This window comes from Aedes aegypti, chromosome 1 (genome assembly GCF_002204515.2).
Source record: "Aedes aegypti strain LVP_AGWG chromosome 1, AaegL5.0 Primary Assembly, whole genome shotgun sequence".
NCBI classification, from domain to species: Eukaryota; Metazoa; Arthropoda; class Insecta; order Diptera; family Culicidae; genus Aedes; species Aedes aegypti.
This window is the reverse complement of record NC_035107.1, coordinates 178209144-178231794: the sequence shown is the minus strand read 5'-3', so window position 1 is coordinate 178231794 and position 22651 is coordinate 178209144. Positions and strand designations below refer to the sequence as shown.

The 22651-nt window shown below is 40.4% G+C and overlaps 1 protein-coding gene across 1 annotated transcript in view; it reads left to right on the top strand.

Moving 5' to 3' along the window:
- Positions 1 to 22651, top strand: part of LOC5573874 (calexcitin-1) — a 160674-nt gene that overhangs the window by 96470 nt on the left and 41553 nt on the right. Inside the window, exon 2 of the mRNA XM_001654857.2 lies at positions 4403 to 4528. Coding sequence (XP_001654907.2) covers positions 4468 to 4528 — 61 coding nt within the window. The 5' untranslated portion in view covers positions 4403 to 4467. The remainder of the gene's footprint in view (positions 1 to 4402; positions 4529 to 22651) is intronic.

The window sequence follows — 22651 nt, the reverse complement described above, 5'->3', positions numbered from 1 at the left end:
AGCTATGGAGCGACTTGCCATTGATAAATCTATGGACGAAGCGACACGGCCGTTGTAGAAGGTGGGTGAACCGTCATTTAAGGATATCATGTCCGAATCTTTTAGGGCGTTAAGGATAGCTGTTCCGAGTGGATCTGTCCAATCGCCACCCTAGATTTGATGGTGCGTATTGAATAGCGGTAGTTGACGTACGATTCACCTCCTGCAGAGCAATAACCCAAGGGGATCTGACGTGTTTCAGTTCTCGGATGGTGAGTTTCTTGAATGGGTTGATGAAGATGATGTATCTTTGCTGTTCTCAGAGTGATGACTGGGAAAATTCGGAGGATTGTAGCAGCGGAACGATTCAGCGAGTCCCCACCCGAGGGATACTCCGGAGATCTTGACGACACAGGCATTTTCCAGGGGAACTCCATCGAAACTATATGAAGAGAACCCGGAATAATCTTTGCTTCCTACACGGGAACAAATCCATTCTCAAAATCTGGAATCTGAGTCATGATTTTGGGAATAAAGTGTGTTTTTATGTTATGAAAATACACCATGAATTATATTCACGAAATCATGAATTATATCATCGTAACACGCACCGTGCGTTACGATATTTTCCGTTGACAGCAAATCATGACTATGATTCCTAGAATCATGAATAATCGAACTTGGAATCATGAACTGAATTCCGGAAAACGAAATTATTATTCATGAATACGGGTGCAAATCGTTTATGATTCCATGGCTTTTTTTGTAGGCCATGAATAAAAATCATGTAAATTGGTATCCTATTCATGAATTTGGATGGAAAGTATCAGCTGTCAGTTTGCGCGAGTGTCAAAACTCAGAGGTCGTCATTGTTGTTTACTCGTAGTGCCCCGAGCAAGATTCCCGTTTCCCTCTTCTGGCGAAGTGGTGATTTCGACAGAAAAAGCGGTGTGTTGACGGAAAACGGAGAATACAAAGAGTCACCTCCATCAAGCAGCACGGCGGGAGGTGCATCCGAAAACACAGAACCCCCTGTTCAAATATCGTCGAAGTCCGTGGCAAGTGTTGGCAGTAGTGCACCGGATGAGGAACCACCACCTCCAGGAACGGAAGATACGGCATCGGTCCAAACGACGTCGTTGAATACCCTGGGATCACCAACAGTGATGCCATTGACGATGAACATGAAGAGGGGGAATCGAAAGCGACGACGATGAAGAGGAAGGACGGTTGGAGTACGATGACATTAGTTCCAGAGAAAAGACCAACATTGGATGATGAGTTGGGAAAGATCCATCAGATTACCGGTGCCAGCAGCAATGACCTGAGACATTGCGGTAATGTATTTGTAATGTGTGGAACAGACTGTCGACTTGCTGGTGTTGTTGAGTCGATCCCTGGAAAAGATGGTCAAAACAGTATTTGGTATTTAAGTCTTTGTTCGTATAACACTGCGGAACATTTTTTATTTTCGTCTCAAGCACTAAAATACCGCTATCTTCCTTATTTAGGGTTGCCGTTTTCAAAAATATCACGTCTGTTTTTTTTTTTTGAAATAAGGCACCGTGGAGTAAGTGGATGCAGAAAAATCAATAACCAACTTCATTGTTATGTACAGCTAACCTGAATAATGTAATCCAAACTTTTTTTTCTGTGGGAAGCAAATGAAATTTCACATTTTTTAATTCTTATGAACAACATTAATATCACCACCGACGCAGAAAATTTTCAAACCGGTTCTTACTGACAAAACTGACAGATGCGCGTAACGCCCAGAGTGTTTATGATTATTATTCATGGAGCGGTTCGTTTTTGTTCATGATATTTTATATTTTCATCATGATCTCATGAAGTTGATTCATGGTTTCATGAGATATTTTGTTTTTCTTTTCATGATTTTTTATTCATGATAACGGGAACAGATTTTTTTCCGTGTAGCTGCAAGGGGCACTCAAACGATAAGGTGTCAAGGCATCGGTGGTGGTCACCCAGACGCTGTGAAATAGGGCGTACAGCTAATGTGAGAGCGGCAGTGATTCCGTCGGAGTTGATTTGTTTGGAGAAAAGGGGCTGGTTATCCAAAGAAAATGGCCCGGGGGTGCCTGATGATAGTGGCAATAAAACGGGCGGTGGTGGTGCCACTGCAATGGCACCGGGATTAAGGTTCTCACAATACAGCGCATTGCAGTTCCGAAGCTAGAATAATCGCCAGAGATCGCCCATTGTCCTCCATAAAAATTCTGAACATAGACCTCGATAGGTATTTTTACGATGAAGAATATTGCCGAAGACCACGAAACAATCTGACACTTGTGGAAAAAGTTATTCAATTAAACCCTATTGGCAAGGCGAGGTCGATTAACACGTAAAGGAATAACAATAATAACAAAATCGAGCAAAATTTCCGAATAGTCTATGCTTAATAATTTTTTTCACAAGCATCGGATTGCTTTGCGGTGTTCGGCAATGTAGTTCATCGTAGAAATACCTATCGAGATCTGAGTTCAGAATTTTAATAGAGGACAATGGGCGACCTCTGGCGATTTTTCTATGTAAAAGTAAGTTTTTCCATAGTAAATCCTATACAAACTTTGAACGGCTGGCTCTATATAGTTTTCTATGATCGAGCTGAAATTTTGCACAGTTGTTATGGGACCTAAATGTAATCCAAAAAGTGGACTGGAGCGAGAATCTAAATTTTTCATATAACAGTGTCCCAGGCTACTGGTCATCCATTAAAAGTGACCTGGGGGCCATGTCGTTGGAACGGAAGGAATGGTATGTTGCGGTATGGACGCTCCAGTGGATTGGAATTCCCGAGGTGTCCAGATGAGGCGCAACTACTCTGGGATCGGAGACTGGAAAAGGGGCGCTCGGAATGTATTGTGCTCATGACGGGGTTCTTATTGAAATAATAACAAACGTGGCTTGATTTATGAAATATCAACACGTGGTTTTTTCGAGTACGGTTATCTAAATTAATGCAACAATCACCAGCATGTACGTCAACAGCACGCACATGGGAAGAAGTTATTTTGAAAGGCTGCCCCTCCTTCTGTAATTTATATTGGTTGATGATTTTTTTTCGACAAGAAAAGTTTTGTTCGGCCGCAATTTTCGTTCAAATTCATTACCATCGAATTTATCTTCATTTCCTTCCTCGTTTTGCAGTTTGTCTACAACCGCTGCTAACTGGGAAAGACGTGCGAGCGTTGAGAGCAACAGCTGCCAAGATGCTAAAAAATATAAATGCTCACCCGTTTCAGAATCGGACGTGGTTTATTTCGACTTCTGGCAAACGAACCGCCCATGTTCGCTGGAAAGCATGGGACGAGCTTGTGGGTTCCTCTGTGGCATTGGTGACAATGGAAACAGGCCAAGGCTAGAAATTCCTTTCCTTGAATAGAAGCCAATTTGTTTAAAGCATTTTTATATTGCAGACAAAATTGCACTAGCAAAAGTTTAAAAAAATTAAAAATCGAGAGATATGAAAATCTAAATTGAGAAACATTAAGGAAGACAGTCTTCTAACTACTGTTAGAATATTCTAGTTTTCTTCAAGTGTATTTACGGAAGTTTTAATTTAAAAGTAACAAAATAAAACCTATTCCGACTCACACGAAGGCAGTCTATATTTCAAATCAAATCAGTCATACCAATGCTATGGAGACATGTTGGAAAATCCATAAGTCAAACGCACCGAACGAATCACAAAATCGAAATCTCCATTTTGCTCGATTATCCTGCTTTCTGAAGTGGAAGTTGAATAGGCACACGAACATATATTTTGTGCTTTTATTCAAAATGTCTCCTTTTCGATTCTGAATCTTTTTGAAATCGACCAGCAGTTCAATCCATTGGAAACGTAGTATCGAGGATTGAAATTTTTTTATAGCTACGGGTAACTCCACTTTGTGCTTAGTCTCAGACCGAAGAGGAAAAGTATAACTAGGCTGAATAGATTTGAAAATTAATCAATAATGTTGGACATTGATGACTGTCGACAAGCATTTACGGATTGTTTTTCTATATACTACACAGTTCGAACGAAACGTGTAAATTTCTGAGCCATATAATGCACATAATTGGAGCGTGGAATATCACGGACATTTACATGATATGTCATGTAATCTTCAATTATATGTCATGTAATCCAGCAGGATCCTGTGTGATTGCATTACATATAACACATTTTTACATTATTTCAGACATAAATTTACATGACGTCATGTTTACATCGCATGAATGAAGTTTACATGACGTGTAATCTTCATTATTTTTAACTGTGTACAGTAATTTATATATTTCACCTTCACAATAATCTCTTTATGTGCACATACCATATTGATAGTCTAATGAACGGTTCCCAGTACCCTGTATGCATCTTAACGTTCTATTTGTTTTTCTTGCTATTATATTTCAGATAACACCATCCACCAGGGTCTTCCTTTTTACAAAATAGTAAACAAAATCAACGAAACAACAACGATGGCTGCTATCTCCGAATTTCGCAAGAAGAAGCTTTTGTACGTTTTCCACGTGTTCTTTGGTAAGTATTAAATATGAAATCAGTTTTCCAATTCCGAACATATTTCAGTCTTTATATAATAATCTTTGTTAAATTGACAAAAAAAATGATCTTCCTAACGGCTGAAGATCTTTTCTCGTTTTTTCATCATAGGTTCGAATTAACTGCAAATTATAATTTATTTAATTTAGTACTGCTTAAAATTTGAAGCATTTAATAAACTCTGTAGAGTTATAAGACATCTCCGGTCATACCATTTTTATTTTTTTAATTATTTAAATTATTTAGTTTTAATTTTTAATTAACTTACAATTTCACCATAGTTTTGTGAAAAACTGCTGCTCTATTGCTGCTTTCGGGAAAACATGCATGTTCTTATGAATTAAAATGCTTGCCAATCTGAAAATTCCACGGTAACTCTTTAACACAAAGTTGTTCTTGTAATTGAGAATGAATTTGCTCAGAAGAAATCCTGCTTGGGTAATTTCTTAGATACTCAAGATGTTTTTATATCGTGTCTTTCTATGCCATTTTGAAGGGTGCACAAAATCAGGGGCTACCTTCAATTATTAGGGGGACTGGGGGTAGTTTGCCCACGTTAAGGAAAACAGCGATTTTAGATGTGAAAAACATAATTTAATGTTTTTTTTGAATTATGGTCGGATAAACAAACATGTTTTTTTTCAAATAGTAGAAACAGCTCCATCTTAGCTTTTCTGGGGTTTATAAATTATTTAAAAAAAAATGCTTGCTTAACTACATATGTATTACTTGTTTTTAATTATGAATCATGGTTTACGGCTAACCAGCCGAGTGGAAGTTTAACAACTAGGTACCGAAAATCTAAACATTACATATACTTTGCAATTGGATTAAATCGACATATTGATGTGAAGTTTTGCGAAAAAGTTACACGTTTTCTCAGAGAGAATCGAACGGAGAGTAGTGAGTTCGATTCTCAATGAGAAGACGTGTAGGGGAACTGGGGGTAATATGCCCATAGGGGGCAAAACGCGCCACCCTCGATTTGGCCGAACGGTGTGGTTTGGAATAGGGGAACTGGGTGTAAAATGCGCCGTTGGGGTAAAACGCGTCACCCTTGTTTTGAACGAACGACATGCTTTGGGACGCTGTTTTTCACCCGAGATAATAGAAAATTTATTAAAATGCTTCTCCATATATATTTTTAAGTGTTTTCCTGGCAAAAATCGTAAAAAACTCGAAAAAACGTTTTTCGCTGTTTTCGTTGTAATTTTGTGTTATTTTCTAGGTTATTTTCCAGGTCGATATAATATAAAACTTTTGAAACCGAGAATCGACTTGTGCACTCCCATAGTTTGTATTCCATGCGAAAAAAAGTGTTGAATTTATCCTTAAAAAGCGTATTGAAGGACTCAAACTTTAATCAACTCGTTGGGCAAAACGGCCACACCTATTTCATAACACCAACACAGCCGTTTGAATTCAAATTCCAGCAAACGTATTGCCAAGCTGTAGTTATGGGCCAATTTGAACCTTACAACCTATAATATGTGATCAAACGTCCTTATGTATACAACCTATTTGCAAGCATGATTGCGCATGCGTGCGCGCGAACGACTAACGCCGAGATCAGGTGGCGCGTTTTACCCCGCAAAAAATAAAAAATGCAGATAACGTCGTTATGTATACAACCTATTTGCAAGCATGATTGCGCATGCGTGCGCGCGAACGACTAACGCCGAGATCAGGTGGCGCGTTTTACCCCGCAAAAAATAAAAAATGCAGATAAGCAAGCATTTTAGAAAAAATGATTTATAAACTCCAGTAAAAAGAAAATGGATCGCTGTTTCTACTATTTGATAGAAAACATGTTTGTCTATGAGAAAGTGAATAAAAAAAAGGCTCATAATAATGTTCTTCATAGCTAGAGGGCGCGTTTTACCCCCAGTTACCCTACTTTTTTTCATCCTAGGTTATAGAAAATGGATAAAAATGCTTCTCTTAATATATTTTTATGTGTTTTTCTCAAGAAAATCATAAAAAACGTATAAAAACGTTTTTTGCTATTTTCGTTGCAATTTTGTGCGATCTTCAAGGTCAAATTTTAGGTCGATATATAACCAAATTTTTGAAACTATCGCCGAGAGCCAACTTGTGCACTGTCATAGTTTGTATAACATGCAAAAAATATGTTGAATTTGTCCTTAAAAAGCTTATTGAAGGACCTAAACTTTAATCAACTCTGGGGGCCAGGGATGGAAAATGTACTGTAGCAAACATATACCACCTCGACATTCACATTTTTCTACACGACCATCAAAATCCAAAGCAAACCATGACCGTTCAAAACAAAAAATGTCATGGCTCTTCAAAACTGTTATCTTCTTCTTCGCAACGTTTTTCCAAACCCGAATGCGAAATGACTCTAGCACAGTGGTGACGATTTTTCCGGTTTTCGGGGTTTTGCAGTTTTGCTCGATAGAGGCAGCATGAAATTGAACTTGTTTATATGTATCGCAACGGAATGATTGTGCTCTTGCTGTTAGCGCTAATAGGTTTCTATTAGTTGAAAATACAAGCGAAATATTAGCGATTGAATGATTTAACATATTTTTTAATTATCACCTCGAGATGGCTGCCCGAAAACGGTCATAGTGGAGAGACAAAAACAGTCAAGCAGAGTGTGAACCGTTGGCAGCGCAACGCCTGATGGTATTGATGCTGCTGCTGCTTTGTGTTTTGGTTGACTGGCAGAATCGATGAAATGTGGCAAATTGTGATCACAGTTCTCAAGCCTGCTGGGGGCAAAACGCCCACCCCTATTTCATAACACCAAAACAGCCGTTTGAATTCAAATTCTACCAAGCGTAATGCCATTTGGAGTTACGGGCAATTTGGAAACTTACAAATGTACATTTTTCACATCAGCATGTATACTATTATTTAACAATAACATCTGAACAAACGCCCGGATGTATGCAACGCCCCCAATGGGCATATTACCCCCAGTTCCCCTACCAATTGGAAACATCAAATGCTCAAAAACCGACATATTTTAGTGTTTTTCGGATGTCCCCTTGGAAGAGTCTTATAATTACTTTTGTTGAATATCATAGCAAATACGCTATTGAGGCAACTCAATAATAGCGGTTTTACAATCTATGGATTTTCCGACTACTATCGAGATTTGCTAGTTGATATGTGAATAAGAACCTTGTTCGAACTGATGCAAAGTAATCTACAGGTAATTGAGGAATACAGACGCAAATGTGGCCTTGTGGTTTACCCGAATAATATCGATCTTTATACGAATAGACGAAACCGCGGTGAAATTCGGCCTCATGATATAATAAATCAGGTGAAGTAGGTACGTCAGAGTCATTCAAGATTTCGAACTTTCCTAGACACCTCACATGGAACGCAGAATCGAGAAACCCCAAGAATATCAAATGAATATACGCAATTTTGTTCGACCAATCTACGGATGTCTACGGACAAACAGGCGAAGGGAGACGAATCTAGTCGATATTGTATTTGATTAAATTCCAAATGGGATGGTCTTGAAAATATGAAGATGCTACGGTGCTACATTTTCTTGATTTTACTATTAGGGAACTGAAACTGAAACAATTAAACACATCTAAAATTCTACCGAAAATTCAAAAGAGACTGAGGCATCAGCGTTGGAAAAAGCACGTATAGTTAATCCTGGAAGTTGTTAGTTATCCAAGAGCTCAGGGGCCCAGATAGCCGTAGTGGTAAACGCGCAGCTATTCAGCAAGACCATGCTGAGGGTCGTGGGTTCGAATCCCACCGGTCGAGGATCTTTTCGGGTTGGAAATTTACTCGACTTCCCAGGGCATAGAGTATCTTCGTACCTGCCACACAATATACGCATGCAAAAAAGGTCATTGGCACAATAAACTCTCAGTTAATAACTGTGGAAGTGCTTATAAGAACACTAAGCTGAGAAGCAGGCTCTGTCCCAGTAGGGACATAACGCCAGAAAGAAGAAGAAGCTCATGTGCTTTTCTGAAAGCATTCGCTCCTTATTTGCAAAGACTAGTTGAATTTCTGATTGCACTTCTGTGTACATGTTCTTCGTCAGTCTCAGCTTCTAGCTGCTCTACTAGTTCGCTGTTGGAGCTTAATGTCATCATAAACGGTGTTTCGGTGACTACTCATTTTGCCCAATTGACTTTAAACCTCGCCGGGGCTATAGACAGCTTTCTGTGCGACGGCGCATACTTCTCTTGGGCTGGCCTCATGTCAGAGCCCAGTGAAACTTGTACTAGACGCTCATGTGCATTTCGTTGCTCTACGATGACTCGTTCTACGCTGCTGCTTTTCGAGCTCTCCTGGTTGACCAGATAGATGCCGAGATTGGTCCAGTGATTCCGGTAGGAGAATGTTCACTGGCGACCCAAAACTGGTTATAACGATCGATGCTACTCGGCCTAGTCCCCGACGGTAGAGCTAACCTACTCTGGCTACTCGCTTCTTCATGATTCGATACTGGCCGGTGGAGTGCCGAAGCCGGTCCATCGATTCCACTTGGAAGATGGCTTCCGGTTCACTGGGGCTCCGACGGTTTAAGCCGGTGATACGCTAGGTACTATTCAGAGATTGGATCTATTCTACTCCGACGAAGATTTCCCCGGCGGCAGAAGATCTCCGAAACCGATGCTATTCGGGCAGATGGCGAGGTCGGTTCGGCGATTACGTTGGCGGTGTTACTACGCGATCTACTCAACTAGCCCCGACGGTGGACGTAGTATATTCTGAAACTATCCGGGAAGATGCGGAGGTCGATCCTGTGATTCCGACTCAAGGAAACATCCGGTTCACAGGCGCCATTTTCTGGTGCTGTTTTGCGAATTACTAAGCTGGACCCCAGCGGTAGACTCAGTCTACTCCAATTTTACGTTGGTCTGCCAAGTGTCAGGGTCGGTTCTGCAGTTTCGGTTGGAGGATGACTTTCGGTTTGCAGGCATTCCGACGACTTATTACCGACACTACGCTACGCCCGCTCTACTCGATCTAGTCCTCGATGGAGGTTCTAGCCTACTCCGATCACGGCCCGTAGCTTCTTTGCAACGACGACATAATCTGCGTTATCCCCCCGTTCACCGCATTCCAAGTGCTTTCATGCTGGTACATGTTCTGCATGATGTTGTCCGAATTTAGTACACTTGCAATTTCTAACATCATCTCGCTTCGTATATCTCTAAACCGAGGGCAATTGGATATAACATACTTCGGTGTCTCATCTATATTTGGACTGACCGGAAAATGTGGAGACTCTGCGTGTCCGAATCTGTTCAGATATTTCCGGAAGCACCCATGGCCTGAGAAAAAAAACTGGTTCAGGATGAAATTAACTTTTCCGTGTTTTCTGGTCGTCCACATCGACACGTTAGTAATGGGCTTGTGGGTCAACCTTTCTTTCCCCGAGTTATTCCACTCCTGCTGCCACTTGGCCATTGTATCCCATCTGATGAAATTCCTCATATTCCTTGTGTCCCTTGCTATGCATGCTATGTCCTCAGCCAAAGTGATGCAGATGGCATTCCAGCTATAACGCACACTGCCTCTGACAATATAGAGCGGTAGATACTCGCCATCTGTCTAGCCATGATCTAGAACGTACATGCCATCTTCTCTTGGTTATGTTTGGTTATGTTCTTCTGGTCCTCCAATGTTGGGCATTATCCTATTTTGGAGATGAACCAGCCTAGGGCTGAAAATCTCCTTAATAAAGCTAGAATAATAATAATTATCCTAGCCACAGTGTTAGCTGCTTTCGCTGCCTTTTCGCAGGCGTAGTCTACGTAGCCTGGCGGCGACCATTACACGATGGCTCAAACTGCTGAACCGCCCTCTAGTTGTTGAACAGCATCAACTACGTTTTGTGATGGGCCAACTGCAGCTTGACTCTAGTCATCCGCCGTCAGCATCTCCACCTCCTCCGCAGTCTTACCAGTTATCGCAAGCACGACGTTATCAGCAAACCCGATGATCTCGACTTCATTCGGCAGTGCTCTGTGGATCTCTGTGGAACTCCCGCCGTTACTTTAATTGAAATCCGTCCCTAGTTAATGTCGTTAACCAATACCCGGTTCTGAAAATAGCTTTGCAGAACTTTACACAGATATTCGGAGACCAGTATTCTGCGTAGGCGATAGCCTCCCAACTAGCACTATTGATCGCGTTCTTAATATCTATCGTTACCCCTGCGCAGTATCGATTGCCTTTTCTCTTCTGTTTGGATGTTTTCTGCGGGCATGCGATGACCGTCCGAATATCATCCACCGTCAAAGTCATTTTACGGAATCCGAACTGCCTTTTCGTCAATCCGTTCTCGCCTTCCGTGTGGATCGTCAGCCTGCCGAGGATGACCTTCTTCAGAAGTTTATCAATAGTATCTAGCAATTTACATTACCAGTCAGGCTAAGACCTAGGTGGCCTCTGTTGTGCGTAGGAGACATCTCCATTCGATTCGATCCATAGCTGCCCGTCGCCAGCCAAGCATTCTACGAAGAGACCGCAGATCGTCGTTCGACTCGCCTAGCTTCAGCCTTTAGTCGGATGTACTCAAAGTTGCGTGCAACAATATCAATGTCGTCGGCAGCAAAACCAGCTTCAGCACCTTCCATCTATCTGGGTAGCAGCCTTCCGCTAGACTCTTCAGCAACGCTGTCCTTAATATATTTGGGAACGCCAAAATTGCTGCCCTTAGCGATGCGTTAGGGATACCATCTGGACCGAGAGCTTCATTCAACTTCATCTTTGCCGGCATTTTCTTCATCTACGTCAGCTTACGGTGTGGGCTGCCACATGGTGGGAGCATGCGTACAAAAGAGTCTGCCCACTATCAACTTTAGTTTGATGGGGCACATTTCAGATGGTGTTACTGGAACCTTGATCTTCGCCATCACTACTCGATAGGCGTTGCCCTAGGGGTTTGCGTCCCGTTTGAACGCGGCTCTGGTCAGCTGGTAGGTCACCTTACGCTCTTCCATGCTGGCTTCCGATCTAGCTCTCTGCGCGAGTCTTCTTGCTCTTAAGCAGGCTGCACGGAGGGTGCTGAGACTGTTATTCCACCAGTATGCAGGACGATGAAAAGTGTACTGCGATTTGTCAAACTTGGGTACCTTTTGCACTACCGAGGGACCAAATGCAGTACTAGAAGAGGTACCCAATCTGAGCCCGAGTGGGACGGACCTGATCACACGCTCTTGCCAACGCTTCTGACATATCTCCTACATCCATGTTCAGAGCGTCGCTTACTGCTTGGAGTACTTCGACGAAAATATCCTTGTCGAAATGCTTAGTCTTCCACTTATGTTATCCATTCCTCCTCTGCCGTACTGCCCAACTTCTCTGGCCAATTCAGTAGTGGATCGCTTGATGATTAATTTGGGTGTATTCTTCGCTTTCTACTACTACTTGTACCCTCTTGCATTGGTCAGTCTACTATCACACTCTACGGCCCAAGCATTAAAGTCTCCTCAGATGATTACCAGCGTTCGACTGATCAGCATGTCGGTTAGAACATCCAACATCTGGGTGTACTGCGCACGAAGATTCCGTTAATTTTGACGATCACGAAACCATCGTTTGAGCGTTCGAATGCTTCCAGGATGGGGGATCGGTTCATTACTTGGATTTTTTTTTTCTCTGATGGTCCCATTGGGCCGTATTTGGTCCCACCTCCACCCCATACGCTTCGTTAGTAGTTGGGAGGCTTATTGGACGAGTTATCATAGTGATATTTGGTTTTTAATTCATGTTTCTTCATTTTCTTTTTAACTTTCATTCTTGCTCCCGCGTATGTCCATCATCATGATTCATATCAATCCATCTTTGACACATCTTATACACATTGGGCCGTATGAATAAAATGTAGTAAAATTGAGTTTACTACATCCTCGGTAGTAAACGCTATATGTGGAACACGAGTGGAACATGTTTGTGTCATTTTCTTTTCTACACCTTTCGAACATACTACACACAACGCATTGCTATGAATAAAGGTAGCATTTACTACAAAGCTACTGGTAGTTAGCTTCAGAGGTTGCTACACATGCTTTGAGATTGCGGAATTGAATGGAATAATTTACTTTTGAGTAAAAATCATGGGAAAACGATATGAGTTTTGATATTTCGGAAGGTATTTTGAGTTTTGCTTAGGAATTCTGAGGTTACGAAAACATTCGCCCCGCCAATGCTGAGATTCCGGTAAGATTACCGGCAGTAGCAATTTGTAATATCCGTGTGAATTCTGGCATTACGATAAACATAATTATTTTCTAGGAATTTTAGGATGTCGGTAGGAATTCAGATATTTATAATGTAATTTGGAATTTTACTTGTAAACTCTTACATCTCAGATTTCCTTTTGAATTCCGGAATTCCTGTAGGAACTTTGGGATTCCGATATGGATGTCGGATTTTTTATGATAATTCTGGAAGTTTAAATAACATTCTAGGAATATTGCGGAAATATTAGGAATCTGGTAAAAACTCTAGAATTGGGGTGGGAATGGGATTCCGAATATTAATCTCTTGGAATTCTGTGGGTATCTTTGAGACGGTATTTCTGTAAGAATCTATGAGATTGCGGTGGGATTCCTGCGAATTATTGTGTGAATATTTGTAATTCTGAAAATCAATCTTCGTAATTATTGTAAAAACCTTGAAGATTCCGTTGATCTCCAGTTCCGTTGGAATTTCAAAGCAAAGCTTTAATATAAACGATTTGAATGTCGGTAAATATTTTATAGATTTCAATGGGATTTTTTGTGAAATCGACAAGAATTTTGATAATTTCAAAGGGAACCCTGGTGTTATAGGGGAGATCCTCATTGAATTCTAACGACTACCAATGGAATCACTACAATTTCTAAATCTCGACATTCTAAGTTCTAGACATTCCAAGGATACTATCAGAAACTCCACCAAAATAACGAGAATATCGCAGAAACACTTAGAACTTCCGGAATTCAACATGCTGTTAAGAAAACACACGGGGAGCATCAAAATTCTACCGCAATTTCACCAGAATCTCAGTACTGGTGCTAGAAAATATGTGGTTCCAAATTTGATAGCTGTAATCTCAAGATCTCTTTATAGATGTTAAGCTTGTATTTAAAAAATCATCAATCACTGGCGTTGGCGAAGGCCGAAAAGCACCCAGAAAATTCTTTGATGTACCATCATCATAAAATCATAGACTTAAAGAGAATACCAGACTAATCGCAAAATTACACTACAAATTTTGTCAAATAACAGCACCTTCATGATTTGTGCAAATTGTCGCGTAATCGATTAGATTCCATGCATTTTCTTCATATGCATGATTGTATTAATTTTAGGCGTCACTCTGAATAGATTGTTCTTTACGTGCAGCATCACTCTGCACTCTGAATGGAAATTTCTTAACGTGCAGCTTCAGTCACTGCTCATGTTCGAAAGTAGTATTGTCGCACCGCCACCAAACCGGATCGCGCCAGTGAGACTCGCGACGCGCCTCAACTCGCGCGATTTTGAAATCAGTTTTTTAGTGTGGCGCTGCATTCTTACGATTTTTATGAACACAGCGCACTATTCACATATTAGCTGCGACGCACGGGGCCCGAGAAAACAATAATTATAAATAAATGTTGGTCTTGATTTCTACCGGATACATAATAAGTACTACATGTTCGAAAAGTTTTTTATTCATACCAAAAGTGTAGTAAACATTGTGGATTTTGTTTTTGAGTAGATGCTACATGTAGTAAAGTTCAAAGTTTTTTATTCATATCACCCATTCTCTTGAATGAATAAATGCTGTTTGCCTGCTTTACTTCGGTAGGTAGTCGGTTGAAGAGATGGAATCCTTTGAAAAAGAGACAGTTTTGAGTTCCAGTTTTCTTAAAGTTCGGTAGTCGTAGATCCGATGCTGCTTTTGTGTTATAATTAAGTATACACGAATAAAAATCTGATCCCCACACCATGATTTACAAATCATGAAATTCATAAATTGCTTAGGTCATAATATCAGGATCACAAATCATGGTTCCTGGAGTCATAATCATGATTCCTCAAAAGCGTAACATCCAGTGTGAAAACACTAAGCGGCGCACTTTGCTTCATCTCATTCGTATCGATCACTCTCAATTCAAGATGACGAAGCGGTTGAGTGGTAGAATTCGTGTCTCACAATCGGAAGGTTCTTGGCTCGAATCTCAATATTTGCTATTTTTAACTTTTTTTTTATTTTGTCGATCATAAACGGATGCGCGACTCAGCATTTTTGGCATTTGAATCATGATTCCGAGCAATCAGCTACAAAAACCTAACGCGTGTGTTGCGTTACGGCAATCTGACTCATGATATCATGAGTCCAAATCATGGTGTATTTTCATAAGACGAAAACACGCTGGAATCATGATATCATGAGTCATAATCTTGTTTTTGGATTCTGATTTCTACCCGTGTATCCGTTCCATATTGAATATTTTCTGCCAAGTACGTTGGTAGTAATTGATTCTTAATTTTGAATACGAATTCTAATGTTCTTACAATGATCCTCTCCTCGACATTCATCCATTGGAGACACTCACGCATAGTAGCTGAAGAAGTTGTACGATGACACCCTAGTATAAGTCACATAGACTTGTTCTGTATTTTCTGCATTCGACGTTTTTGTCTTCTGTTGGCAATAGCTTTCGAACCATTTCAAGACTGAACCTCTCACGCCAATCTTAAACAATACCCCTAACAATTTAGTCCTATCAATAGTTTTAAATGCTCGCTTTAAGTCTATAAACACTGCTAGGATCACTTTTTTGCTCGTTTCCACTTCAATAATAATAAATTGAGTGCTGTTTCACACGAGTGATTTCTTCTGAAGCCAGATTGTTCATTAATCAAAATGTTTTTATTCTCTAGGAACTCGCATAGCTGTTCTTTAACGACTAACTCTAGCACTTTTTCGTATAGTGGCAACATGTTGATAGGCCTACGATCTTCTGGTCTCTTTGATTGAGCCACTTTTGGTAAAGGCACAACCAAAAATTTTTTCAAGATGAAGGAAATTCCATCAACGACTTATTTATAACACATAAAAATTCATTCTTTATTGTTTGAAATCCATCCCAAAAGACTTTTGTGCTTAGATTATTAACACCTCCGCAAACCTTCAACCCATTTACTACTTTTTCCAAATTGGTCATGCTTATTTCATGAAATACGTTCCACTCTACAATTCCAATTTGGGGCAACTCAACGTTTCCTTCAACTATTGGTACATCTGCAATACTGTTATGGATATATTTGATGCTCTCAACGAAAAATTCATTCAATTTGTTTGATTTCACTGTTACGTCACAGATTGCCGTCATCTCTTCTCTGTCTGTATTTTTGCGTCACAATGATTGAGGTTCACCTGCGTTATCTTCATCATCATTACTGCCCTGTCTTTGCCTTCTGATATTTGGGGCATTTGAAGCCACCCGTTGTATGGGCGTAACCATCCTCCGCTTTACACAACATGCACCACATTTTCTGCAATGTTCGGACCTGTCCGGGCCTTTGCAGTTTAATGCATGGTGGCCGAAATCCATGCATCTGAACCATCTCTCCACAGAATTTGTCTCCCGAGGGATCAAACCTAGGCAGACCGACCATCTCATATTGACTTTACCAGCCTCGACGAGTGTTTTGGCTGATGCGGCTGGTAATCAAATCGTCGCTATTTGCATACCACCGTACGCTTTACTCAGCCGGTAGGACTTCAGTGCCTCTTCCAGGTTGCATTGAGACAACAGTGCACCCCTCACATCGTCTTGTGTTGTGATCTCGTCCAGTTCTCTACATTCGATCACTGCTTTGGGACGATTCAAATATGACGTCCATCGTTTTTTGAGATTTCTAGACCCCCCCTCCCTCCTCTGTCACGCTTTTTCCAATACCTTCTACACGTACTGTCACACTTTCGTAGACCCCCCCCCCTCCCCCTAATGATGGACGTCATTTTTGGATGATCCCTTTCTGGAATAAGGCTCTCACACTTGCCTCGTTGCCAAGCAACTTTCCGACTAGCTCCCTGCAGGCCGAACACTTGATCGGCGGATCTTTTTTGAGTTCAAAGAGCATATCTCTTTTCCGGCTGCACCTGGTTCTGATCACGTTTTTACCCAGCTGCTTCAGCTCTGGATCCTTCCTCACTCTCCTGCGAATCGCCGCGTAGGTTGTCTTGTCACTTGCCCCAATGACAAGAGCATCACCCTTGAATCTCTCTTCCTTCTTCGGTTCTTTTCTTTTTCTCTTCCTCTTCTCACGTGCTGAATTCTTCTCCTTTTGACCTTTCATGGTGCGCCATTCGCTGCCGTCAAGCAGAAGCAAGCAGAATTGCTGACGCACTCATTGTCGCTTCTCTGCTTTTAAGGATATTCCTCTTCTCATGGTGTATCCCTCGTTCCCAAGCTCCCACCTGGCACTCCCTGACACTAGCTGATGTCAGAAGGACAACACTGCCCAGGTTGCAGTACGCAACCCTCAACTGGCGGTCTTTGTCATCGTTTGACCCGTGGATGCGTGAGGTAGGGACATGTTGGACGCTCCTTCCTGGTTGTTGATGGTGAGTCGACACCTACATTCCTGGGGCCTTCCTTAGCCGAGTGGTTAAAGTCCACGGCTACAAAGCAAAGCCAGGCTGAAGGTGTTTGGGTTCGATTTCCGGTCGGTCCAGGATTAGAGTATCATCGTACCTGCCACATGATATACGAATGCGAAAATGGCAAATAAGGCGAAGGAAGCTCTCAGTTATGACCTGTGGAACTACTCTTAGAACCCTACGCTGAGTATCTGGTTCTGTCCCAGTGGGGACGTTAATGCCAAGAAGAAGAATATACCTGTCAATATTCTACTGTACTGTTCTGCGCCACTAATGCCAATTATGTACCCCGTGGAAAACTTTAGCCTTATTTTCGGGGTTAAACAGCTGATACACAAGGTAATTAAATGTTTGAATGGAAATCTTAAACGTCAGCAAAATAAACAAAAATGGCTCACAATACTTTTTTGTGTCAAATTTATTACTTTTGACGTGTATCGTTCTAATCATGGCGATTACAATATTTTGATTCTTGTTATATGGTGATGGAAAATTTCTTCATACCGACACTACTTTTATATTATTGTCAAATGGAATCGTGATAAGGGACACTCATCAAAATTTCATGCATAACGAACTATTCATCGGTTGAAAATTTCATTCAACGCTTTCTTTATTGTCCGTGAAAAACAAAAGATCCCTTGCGCTTGCCACCGACCTCATCCAGCTGGAAAATTATAAACGACAGCTTGCTGTTTGATGTGGCATCGTTTTTGATGTCCTTTCAAGCTATCCCATATGGTGTGGTCATATACGTGTAGGCTTGAAACGACAATTTTATTACTACTCAGGATACGGTATTGTGTCCCAGCACGGCATAAATTTGATCGGAATAAATATTTTGATTTTTGATTGATTCCAGGCTCCTGCTATATTTTTCAACACAAGATAGTTTATGCTTAACACTAGAAACAGGAAACTAGTTTGTGAATTCCATAACATTGTTTTCCTATACGGTTTTGAAATTTACGAAGTACAGCGCTAGAACTCTACACGTGGGTAAATTTATGGCATTTGAGAATATTTCCACCTTTTTTATCTGGAGGAAGTGAACCAGTTTTGAAATGGAAAACGATATTCAGAGTCAGAAGATTCATGCTCATTCCTGTGTCAACATGTCAAGGAAAGACACATGGGGAAATTTATGGGCTCTGATAATGAGCGGCTGTCTGTTTGGATTGCCTAGCTGAATATGTCGTCGTAGGGTAACTGTTCCATTGTCCGTCTGATCATTCTATTTTAATACGATTAGTGATTCGATATGATCTTGTGATCCAAGATTACGCCAAAATTGTGCATTTCGATATGACTGAATTTAACAAAAGAAGGAATTTCAGTTTTACCTTCTTACTTATATAGGCAATTTAGTTGCTCGTTGTCTTACAATTCCTCATCTGTTTCTAGATAACAAACGGATAAACAACATAAATTATGTAAATTTGTGTAGTTTTGTTTTCTAATCGCAATAGTTTTCAGGAGAAACTAAAGATTTTTGAAAAATGCTCCATCATTCAGAAACTCCTCAGTAAATATTTATCTATAATTTCTTCAACTATTTCGCAAAAAAATCTTCATAGTATACTCTAAAGAGTTTTCTACCACAAAATATCTGTGGGAATTTTATTAAATAATTTTTCGTGAAATAACTAAGAACAAGGTATTTCCAGAAGCTCTTACGGTAATTCTGAATCAGCCAAGAACTTTTACATAGTTTGCTGTGGGAGTTCTATAGGCCTCTGTAAATCACCAAGAGATTCAGCAATGCTTTGATAGATTATATCAAAACCGATCGCTAGTTCAGCAAACGTTAGTACCACCACACTCGTGCTTCGTGTAGCACTATGCGACTGGTATTAGATTAATCCATTACTTCTTTCAAAGATTCTTCTAGAATCTTCTGATAATTCTCTATGGTGTTCCAGAAACTTTTAAAGAATTACTTTCAGGAATGAAATTTGTTCCATAACATATACAGGTTGTATGATATTTTCCAGAATGGACAATTTGCCAGAAAACCATTTGCCAGAATTGACCATTCCCCAGAAAGACCATTCCCCAGAAAATAATATTGCTTCATTACTAAAAAAATGAATCCTTAAAATTATTATGATTTTCAGCATACGACTAAATTAAAACGAAAAACAATTGTTCGTGAGATTTTCACTTTTTTGTACGATAAAATGTTTTAACAAACTATGGTAAATATCATAGGCTTTTGAACTTTTCATAGTTTCCGAAAAATTACTATTTTTTTCATTGCTGTGATGATCATCTTTCAGACTATTCTATAATACCCATTAGAGACACTTCTATTTTCAACATTTTGTTTTCCCTTTTTTGAGTATTAAGCTTTTTTTTTTTTTTCTATCTTTATTAACGAGATTTTTAGCCCTGGGCTAGTTCATCTCGGGACCAACGGCTTTACTTCCCTTCCGAAGGAAGTCGTCACTGAAAATTTTTAGTGACTATTTCGGGGATGGGATTCGATCCCAGGTCCTCGGCGTGAGAGGCGTGTGTTCTAACCACTACACCAGGTCCGTCCCCAGTATTAAGCTGTTCTGTAGAACTAATTTATACGAGGACTTATATGCTTCATAGGAGATTCACCAATGATATGGCTGTTCTTCTTAATTGTACTGAAAATTTGTTGTTATGTCAACAATACTTCGTCATCTCAGTTTTCAATAAATACAGTGATTAAAAATTTTAAATGAAAGACAGGTGGAAATAAAAATACTGCAATGTGGATTTGAGCGAAATAATAAAATGCAAAAATCTTCAAATTGATAGTCAATGAGACAGGCAAATAAAAAAGCTATATTGGAATTTGTAACCATGACACACATACGATTCGTAATCTTCTAGCGAGTGAATCTCCGTTACCCATTTGTTTCTAACAGCAGTTGACTGAATATAAGAAAAAAAAAAATGCGGTCAGAGGCTTCCACCGTGGATCATGCCCACGAGGCAGTCCTACAAAGGATTTCTGAATATATCCGGTACCAGATAGTTGAAACTTACAATCAGGGCTATTACTGAAAATTGAAGTATTTGTGGGCAGCCTGTCGCAAATGATATAAAATTATCTTATAATTTAAACACACGTGGTTCAAAATTATTTTCAAGATAACAAAAGTTATTTTTTGCATAATTAATTCAGATATATGACCGAAAGGACGTTTAGCTGACATTTGCCTTCTTCATTTGAGTTACAGTGATAACATAATTATTGGCGCCAAACTGATGATGTTTTAAATATAATTTTCCCTTATTTCAATGAAAGGCTGTTCTTTTAATTGTTTTGCGATATTTCACAAAGATACACTCTTCAGTCAAATATCCATTCGACAAAAATATGTTTGCCCAATATTTTCGCTCTTTTTTCTCAGGTCAGTTATGCAGGAAAAATGTAAATCTGATGGCAGTTCCACCATAAATCTTTCACGTTGTGAAAATTGCATAAAAATGTAAGCGAAAGATTGTAACAAAATGATTTGGCGCAACATCCACGACGCGAATTATATGTTGCTGCAGTAGGGATGCTAAAGTCCAATTCATTTTTCGCAGTAGCTATGCAGTGCTAGTAGTCCACTCTTCTGGATAAAATTATCTGAAAGTTGGTTATACAATGTCTCGTGCTATAAGTACAAATAAGGAGCTGGATCCTGTTCCCGGCACTTTTGATTCACTCGGTAGTGTTTTTTAAGGCTACTGTACTCATAATTGGACACAATATGCTTCGCATTCATGTGCTTCTTATTGCAAAGTTTTACATAATTCGACCGAGAAACACTCTCCAAGCCAAAGTGAATCATGGAAGTGCCCAGGTAGCTCTGCACCCAAAATACTCAAATGACAATTTTTAATACTCCGGTAGCCTTAAGTATTCCAAATTTTTTTCAAACAATAAATTTCATATCAATGTTGAACATTTATTAAAAACAAAGGATTCTGGGGAATGGTTTTCTGGCAAATGGTCCATTCTGGGGAATGGCTTTCTGGCGAATGGTTCATTCTTGGGAATGGTTTTCAGGCAAAAATCATTCTGGCAAATGGATTCTGGCAAATGGTTTTCTGGCAAATGTCAGACAATCCATATACAGGACTGTAGATTTTTTTTCAGAAATCATGCAATGATCTATTCAGAAATGCCATGGAGGCTTGGTCTACTATTTTTTTTTAACGGTTAAAGAAGTACTTGAAATAGATCTTTTAGTTAATGGAATATTTTAATTGTCTAGTTCTCGGCTATTCCAGTCTAAGGAATTGTAAGGTTTTGAAGTTTACTTGTACACGACGAACACGTATCAAATGTACAGATTAAAATTTAAAATGCGAAAAGAAACCACGTGCTCCGTTGGGGATTGAACCAACGACTCCCTATTTGTAAGGTGAGCGCTTCAACTTACAAACTGCGGAGCTCCTTGAGAAAGTCTGATGCTCGGTGGCGAACTGAATTCGATTGCCCCAAAGAACATGGCATCATCATTTCGCAGTCTAAACCTTTTTCGGATGTATGACTTGTACATTTGGCACATACATCGTCGCGTGCAAGCGAGAGAGATGTTATTTCTAGTTGTCGGCATTGTCCGTTGCTGCAAATGAGAGGGGGCTTTTTCACTTGGATTTTTGTACAATACAACAACTTGCCTGGAGCGGAATTGCCCAAACTCCAACTGACGCTACAGCTTGCTAAACCAGCGGATTGTTGCAGGTACCTCGACGAGATGGAACGGATTAGTTTCGCATCATAATCCTGTGGACTTGGAAACAAACGCGTTGTTTCACATTGTTTGGACTTCACAGGACTTCTTGACTGGGCTGGACGCTCACAATTACGATTACCTCGGTACGAGGGTCTTGGATGGAAGATCAGGTTGGATTCAAACGATACGCTGTCCCGGAGACCCGAGACGGGTAGCAAGTTATGCCTCATCGCTGGTAGATGTTGCGTTATCCCTTATCGAACGAGGAACGAGGAACGAAGCGAGAACTGCGACCTGCAGTGGTAAGGCAACGTACTTTCTTTCTTCGAGGGAAGTTGGATCAAGCTACTCTGCGGCGACATCTGAAATCTCAGGCCAGAACTCTCGACTTTGATCCAACCAAACTTACCCACTGAACCACAAAGAGGTATTCAAGCTGTGTTGCTGTTATACCTCGCGAAAGCACGACAACTGAATTTTTGATCCCTGCGACATGGTTCCAGGTTCCACCTTTGGTCAGGTGTTGGATCTCGGACACTCTGCTCGTAACAAAAATCTGCCATCTGGACGGTGTTGACGCAAACCAGAACTTCACGATGTTGGAATCGGTCCAGAAATACGACGGGATAGCCAACGCGGTCGCTTGGCTGGTCTTCTCATATAGATGGCTCAGATGAAGGGCGGATGGAAGCTCTAATCGGGGCATCCACTGCTTACGTTTCTTCTTTTTCAAATCCTCCAGAGGCGCAACTTGTGATTTCGACATCTTCAACTGAATTCGCATTGAACCGT